Consider the following 8098-nt stretch of genomic DNA (forward strand, 5'->3'; position numbering starts at 1 on the left):
TACTTTTTCCGCTATATATATATATATATATATATATATATATATATATATATATATATATACTCATTCGTAAAAAAACAAAATTTATAGTCTCAGATTACTAGTGATTTTAGATGCATTAAGCGAATATTCTAAACATTAAAACTCGGGACTAAATGTTGAACTTTTCTGAAAAAAGTTATGATTACCCTTTTAGTAAAATAAGCAGTATTTATTGACCAGTACTGGCCAGATACTACTTTATTTCGACAGAATTCCCCAGTGACTGGTGCACACTGAACAACATTTCTTTCTATCAGGACAATAATTATAATTATAATTGATTATTTAAATTTAATTGATTAAAAATAACGTTGAAGGAAGCTACGTGCCAAAAAATTGGCGCAGGTTTTTTTTGTATCCTCAAACATTTTTTAAATTCTTGACTTTGAACAACGTTTATATCTCTCCCTTTGTCTCGCTCAGTGTATCGGCAAAAGTTAAACAACACCAAGCAAAAATAAAAAGAGCATTTTAATGTCCTGTCACCCCTGCCAGTGCTGCCAGTGGCAGAGAGCAAGAAGCGACGCATAAAGGGCGGTTTTACCCAAACAAATGCGCTAAGGGAACTAGAGGAGTTCGAAGCAGACTCTCGTGTCCTCACTCACAGCGTTGTACATACATACGCGTATAAGTTAGCTTTGCTAGTGCTGCCTCGTTGCCTACATGTTCCAAACTTGAAGCCCCTTTTTCAGGCCTGGGGGTCGATCGAGCTCAAGGCGAAATGTTCATACAGCTCCGATCGGACATCAGAGCTGCAAGGGAAATGAATGTTTTCGAATATTTTAAATTATTAGATAATATAATCAGACTACTGACTCGGTTTATTTTACTATATATGTTTATTCGTTGAAAACATTTTCTAACGGAATTACGTCTTTAGAACTGACTATGACGAAGTGAACTTCCAAGTCTTAGACGCGTGGAGGATGCTGCGAGACTTGATTAATCACTGAAGCCAGGTGCAACTTCATTCGCAAGATCTTGTTTACAACGCGGAACATTGCAATTTTTTCTTGAACTGTAATTTTATAAATAATGACGTTCTCGCGCTGAATGCTTTCATACGGATGGACAAAAGTCTAAGAAAATTGATTAAAGTTGAAATTAATAGGAATTGCGTACATCTATTTCTCAACAGAGTTAGAATAATACGCTTGTAAATTTCGCAAGACTGCTTTTGAAGAATGGGCTGGAAATGATGTTCTCCTGCGGAGATTATGTACAACCAGCAAGGATAGCAACCTTTTGTCTGACGCAAATTCGATCCCAAGGGATGCGTCCAACTTGAAGCTCGCGATTGCGTTGAATGGATTCAAGTGACACATTTAGTCGTTATTGCGATAAACGCCACACGACTTTCGACTAATTTGATCGTCTATTTATGGTGATATTTTGCTTAAGGACAATTGAATTAAACGGTACGTCGATCAAGTGCGTGCGAAAATAATTGGCCATTAGTATAAAATACAAGGTAATGAAATGAACTTGCAAGACAGTATTCGGTATAAGTATGACGGTTGTGTTATAATCTCTGGGGATCAACATATTAAAAGGATTGCCCTTTTATCGCTTGGCCAGGACTGATCGCACCTTAAGACAGTTACGAATTCGGTCTTTTCTTCGGGAGCTATAAGCCTATCGGTTTACCATGGGCGAGCATCCAAAGTAAGATGAGAAAGCTTCGCCGTGAAATTCGATACGTTGCTCGTTATCTCAATTGAGGTCATTGTGCGCACGGCATTGACCTGCGGTGTGGCGATGGAGACCGTCAGATCGAGCAAAAAGGGAGAGTAGCGTCCTATCAGCTATAAAGCCAATACACGGGGATGCGTTGGCAAAATGTCGGAAAGCCCTGCATATCAAGTTTGGCCGTCCCTTCAGCATAGCAAGGACGCAAACTATAGGCATACTATGAGATGGAACGAAAGCGCGCGCGAGAGAAAGAGAGAGAGAGAGAGAGAGAGAGAGAGAGAGGGGGGGAGAGAAAGAGAGAGAGAGAGAGAGAGAGAGAGAGAGAGGGAGAGAAAGAGAGAGAGAGAAGAGAGAGAGAGAGAGAGAGAGAGAAGAGAGAGAGAGAGAGAGAGAGAGATCTATATACATATAGAGCCACTCAAGAGCTGCCTGACTCTGCGCTACGTGCTAACATAATGGCCCTTGTTTCGCCTACATCGCCGCCTGACTTGTTAAAACTGCGAACGATTGTACGTGGAACGCGCTCCGCTGTCGTTAAATCTGCTTAGGGAAGCTAATCCCTTTCCTTAACTCGCACTCGCCTCTTTTCTGTGCCACTGCTATCACTTTGCTGTTTGCCCACTTAACTATGCATTTGCTGCTTTTTTTCTTAGATTTACGCGCCAAATCTCTCTTTTGTTTTAGCTATTTCGATATATATGGAGGCGTGCAATGTACATACACGCGCTTTATATGCAAAGAATAAATTTAAAACGTTTCGAAAATACCATTTATACGACATGCATTAATAAAAGTTATTTGTAACAAAGATCAATTTCAAAGATTTACTTGAGCTTAAATTGTATACTTATTAAATAAAATGCACAAATTGAAAATTGATGAGAGATTTATTCTTTGATTTGTACATTATCGGGATGGTTTATGATTTTCAATATCTATACATTATTATTAATATTTAGCGTACAATTCAACGACAAAGTCGATTCCATGTCCCTTCTGACTCTTGAATTCGAGCGTAACAAAGGTTTGCCCGGGCCCTCCATTTATAAGAGAAACGTATGCTCCGTTTCCATTGGTCTTCTGGTCCAGAGCCTTGATCAGAGTAATTTTTGCGGTACCATCGGTGGAAAAAGTTCTTCTTTCTTTGAGACTAGTCCACAATAGAGAATTTACTTTAACTTGCTCTCTTCTGAACAATTTATCAGCGAATGGCCTGGCACCGACCAAAAAATGATGAGAAGTGGAATTTTGTTGCGCAGCACAACGTTCCGATACTGCAAATATGACAGCGGCACACAGGACTAGTAGCATAAAGTTTTTCATTTTGATTTTTCTGTAAAGAAAAGCATTTGTGATAATTTAGTTATTTGAGCAAACAAAATTTATGTTTTGTTTGAAAAGGCTCTGGCTTATATAGTTTAATCTAAATGGTGATGCTGAATCAAACATTGTTTTTGACGATGAAAACTGTTTTGTATTTTTTAGATATATCTATTTGAATAGAATTTAAAAAAAAATGCAAAAAACAGAACCAAGTGCTACATATTTGGTATATCGTTTTTCTTGTTCTACGTGGCAAGCTGAACACGGAAAATGTTATCCTCGAAATTCCTGCTGGCACATTCTTTACTCGGTCATCCAAATTTCATTATGGAAATTTAACAAGAGTAACATTAATACAATTAGCAATTGTTCAACGACACGTACCTACTCGATGTCTGGGGGCTACAATGGAATATGCATGTGACTTGAATCAAAGAACAGAAAAAAACTCTAATTTAATAAATCGTCAAAATGGATGCTCAGATTAAAAATTACGTTTGATAATAGCAATAATAATTATTTGAAAAAAGCTAAATTCACATGATTTCGAAAAATCAACAATGAATATAAAGCATCTCTTGGACAGCAACGTTGTCTCTGAGAAGAAGCACTTTATTGATTTATTCATTGTCTTAGGTATTTGAATTTTTTTTGGGTCCGTATAATTATATTCTACGCAACGAATGATATGTACATAAATAACTTTTATGCTGCGTTACCGACATACTTTACACAAAATAACTCTGTTTACTGAATACGTGTACGTGTAAAGCAGTTCATGTAATTTTTCGAACAAGAGAGTAAACAAACTCAACTTACTTGTATGTAACGTTGAACGGATATAGGTATCCAATATCGGTATAACAAGCCCAAAAGTAAAAGTATCTTTTTGAGAAGAGAGCTAGCTCTATTTATACCTCTTTCGACTCTGACGAATCAGTAGCTGTTTCCGGGGAAAGATAACAAAGTGCTCGTTAAAATTTAATTAAGTTTTTAGAGTAATTATATGTATGTGATGATATCATTAACAACTGAATAATTAAGATAATACGAGCAGAGTTTTATATTGATTCCTTTAGCAATGATTGAACAATGGATTACGATTATGCTTCTTGTAGCTTGTTATTATTATTGATGGCATTTTCATAGTTCATGACAGAATCAGTATTACATTCAATGGTCTAAGGAGTACAATTGATGAAAAATTCTAATTTTTCAATAAGTAATAATTCAATATTGGCATACGTGACCGTAATTTCATGCATTTTGCGTATTATATGCGTTTTTCTCATTTGGTACTTTAATGTCTCTCCATTATAAGTGAATAAATTATAAGATTATGATATCCAATAATTTAAAAAAAAAACTATAAGTATTAAAGAATCAAGAGGTTTGTTACCTTTCCAATATATTAGAATGAAAATACATTGTGCATGTTTCGGATCGAAGATAGGAATATTGATGATTGTGTATTGAAAATATTATGTTAATTGACTATGTTCACAAAAGATAATTGGCAAGGAAATTGCGAAATATGCGAGACTACAGAGTTAATTAACGAAGCGCTGAAAGATAGATTGCAGTTTTATCTTTCAAATTTCTATAATAAAAGAATAAATTTAATGTATATAAATTTTTACATATTCACCAGAAATTCTGTGCATCAATCAGTATGAGCAATAAAATATTAATTAATACAAATACAAAAATTAAAAAGGTTGCACAAAGAAAAATAATCTATAAAGATCACTGTAATTGAATGAAAAATGAATACATCTGTTTATTTACAAGACATTTAGAATATGAACATATCAAAACTTTACATTAGAAAACATAAATGTAATTATTTTATAAAAATTGTAAATATATGCATACATGCAAAAGTCTAAGGATTTGAAAAATCGTTAAAAAAAATTTATTTTTGTTTTAAACCTTATTTTTAATTTAAATTTGATGTATTAGCAATCAAAATATCTTTTTATAAAAAAATAAAAACTTTTATATTTAATCGGATTTAATATAACTCAATTGAGAAAAAAAATCTGCCTTTCCTAAAATGCCAAAGGGATAAGTGCCTTTTACTTCTATAATCGCTGGCAGAACATAATATTATGAGCAATTCTACGAAAAGACGTACACTTATCGGCCTAAAAATTGAAGTATTACATTTTTGGGAGCACATTCATCGCATCAATTTTTTTCTGCTTTGTTGGGACATTTAAAATGTAAGGGGAAAGGGTAGCAAGTTGTAACTATATTCTAATAAAAAGTTACGGACTAGTTATCAATCAACAAAAAACAGTCTGATAACAAAAAATGTTTGGTCAACGTTGCCAAAACGTTTACCAAAAAAGTTGTATACAAATGTTTTATTAAGAACGTTGTGAATTTGTGGTTAAGTACGCTTTATTAACGTTTTTTAAATATTTTCAAAACATATATAGAACGTTAAAACTGGTAAAATATAAAGTAATTAAAACATTACATTCTACTTGAATAAATAAAGTGTATTCTCATAAAGTGTAAAGTCTTAAACTTTTCAAAGGTGTAATTTTCACGATTTGCATTTCTCAAAGGATTAAACCCTACGAAGTTTTACAATTTCTATACAAGAGAGGTGCCAAAATCGATCAACACACGCGTGGCCTCGGCTAAGTCGGCTTGACGTCGCTTCACATCGCAGCCGAGGTGCTGGGCGTTCCGTATTTCACCGTACTTCTCAAATTAGGTGCCGATCTCAAGCTGCGCGACGAGTACGGCCGCACCCCACTGCACCATGCAGTTGCTTACTACCAGCCCGCCGTGTTGAAGAAACGATTAGAGATGGTGGAACTGCTGCTGAAAGTCGGCTGCAAAGTCAAAAAGAGAAGCAATACGCCAACGTCACAAGCGTGGCTGTGAGGTTTGACGCGTACGAATGCATAAAGCTACTGCTGAAGTACGGAGCAGATGTCAACGTACCTGATGACTTGGGCCGTCCGCCAATGTTCATGCTGATCGGCGGAACCACTGGATGCACCGATGAGCAGCGTCTGGAGGCGGGGCAACTGATGATCTCTGCCGCTGCTGACGTAAGCTTGGTTGCGGACAATGATTGCATGATACCGCAACACCTGCTGTCCGTTTACGGATTCGAGTGATGCATGAGTTATTCTATGAGAAATCAGATACTTTACGGTCGAAAAATCAAACTCTTGCATTTTGAGAGCACGATCACCCTTGAATTAAAAAACAAAATTATCCAAAATGACCGCCTCTATCAAAAGTTGCGAGCAATTTGAAATAGGGTAAAAATCGTCAAAAATGCGAAAATTTGAGAAATAAGTGAAAATTCTGGCTTTCCTGGCATTTCTTATCATTTTCGACGATTTTTACACCATTTTAAATTACTCGCAACTTTTGATAGGGACGGCCATTTTGAAAATTTTTTTTTAATCAAGATCTCGACCGGCTCCGCTGCCTATTGATACCGGAAAAAAATTACGTGGGGCACAATAAAGGCTAATTTTTGGTAATTAGTAATTGTCCCGTAACTTTTTGTTGGCATATGATTTGGAGATGCTACCCATGTTTTTTATATATTCTATGTCCAAACCGCTCGGATTAAAAGTTATAAGAATTAAAAAAAAACCGCTGCCAATTCATTGGCACGTAGCTTCCTCCAACTAAATTTATAGGTCTAATAAATAATCGTATATTGTGCAACTAGGGGGGAAAATTGGGGGGAAAAAAGCCACTTCCCCCTTATTGCACACCGTACTTTTTATGATAAGTGAACGAATAGGCCATTTATCATGCATATGAAAGGAATGGGAAATTCGAAGAAAAACTCGATTTTCCATTCATTTTACATGCATGGAAAGTGGTCTTTTTTGTGTACGTATCATGAAAAATATTGTTTTAATATACAGTATAATTTGCCTGCTAATGTATGAGGCGGTTTTTGATACATAATTCAATATATAAATTTTGGATGGCTCATTGTCTAAAAGTTTGCAGACCCCCCCCCCCCCTGGTAGAAATTAACCTAAAAACTAGCAAGTTCTTGTGTTAAAATCCTAAGAACTTGCCAGTTTCTATAGATTAATTTCTACCAGGACCTCTGTTTTTTATTATATAATACGAACGCTGCCATCAATTTTTTTTTCACAGAATATATCGGTATGACATGACTTCATAGGCAGGGACTTTAACGACGTGCAACGACACCTCTATAAGAGGAAGCAAAAGTTTTGAGAAAATTCGGTTTTTACATTTTAGCTCTTTACTTGAGAACCGCTTGACGAAATCGTTTAAAATTTTAGCAGCAGATAGCATTTTTATGCTAAATCACCAAATAAAATTTTGAAGCATTTGACTACATTGTTTTAGAGATATAATAAGGAATCAATCAAAAATTTTCAAAAAAAATTGAAACCTTGATATCTTAAGATTCATAGGGGTTTGAAAGCTGCGCAATAAACTTAGCCAAAACACACAAAATATCCACTTTTTTTCCAAAATCTCAAGTGCAATAAGACCTTTTTACGTCCGTAATCGAAGCACAAAAAAACTCATTTTTTTCAGTTTTCGATTCATTACTGAAAAAATAAGTAGTCAAATCACTTGAAATTTCAATGGGATATAGTTTGACACGTGATAAGGTTATGATGTTTAGTTTCAGGGATATAAATTAAAAAAAAAATCACCTTTTTCATCTGTCGAACAAAGCGATCGATCCCGAGGACCAAACGAGAAAAAGTAGATAATTTTATTCTCTTTCAAATGCATTTTAGCTGAATTGTTTGTAACAATGGGATGATTGAAAAAAAAAGCAAAATAGTGTTGTTCAAAAATCAAAAAATGGCCATAAAAAAAAATAATTGAGAAAATAAAAAATAACTGTTTTTCCCAAATTTAGAATCTAAAAATAGATATGCATGTCAAATTTTATTGATATTGATGGAGTAGTTCCAGAAATATTACGGTATACACACATCCACACAAACACACACACACACGCACACACACACCTCTAGAGTACCTCTAAGTGCTCCTCAGA

General features: G+C 35.0%; 1 protein-coding gene across 1 annotated transcript; it reads right to left on the reverse strand.

Annotated features, from left to right (window-relative positions):
- Positions 1 to 2602: 2602 nt before the first annotated feature.
- Positions 2603 to 3960, reverse strand: LOC103318139 (probable salivary secreted peptide). The gene is made up of 2 exons (XM_016986694.3): positions 3877 to 3960; positions 2603 to 3067 (listed from the first exon to the last, which is right to left on the reverse strand). The coding sequence occupies exon 2, from the start codon at positions 3055 to 3057 to the stop codon at positions 2683 to 2685; it is 375 nt and encodes a 124-aa protein (XP_016842183.1). The 5' UTR covers positions 3058 to 3067; positions 3877 to 3960; the 3' UTR covers positions 2603 to 2682.
- Positions 3961 to 8098: the final 4138 nt, after the last annotated feature.

This window comes from Nasonia vitripennis, assembly GCF_009193385.2.
Source record: "Nasonia vitripennis strain AsymCx chromosome 3 unlocalized genomic scaffold, Nvit_psr_1.1 chr3_random0005, whole genome shotgun sequence".
In the NCBI taxonomy this organism is placed as follows: domain Eukaryota; kingdom Metazoa; phylum Arthropoda; class Insecta; order Hymenoptera; family Pteromalidae; genus Nasonia; species Nasonia vitripennis.

Coding starts and splice junctions, on each gene's coding strand:
- LOC103318139 (XM_016986694.3), bottom strand. CDS start 3,057: ATGAAAAACTTTATGCTACTAGTCCTGTGTGCCGCTGTCATATTTGCA.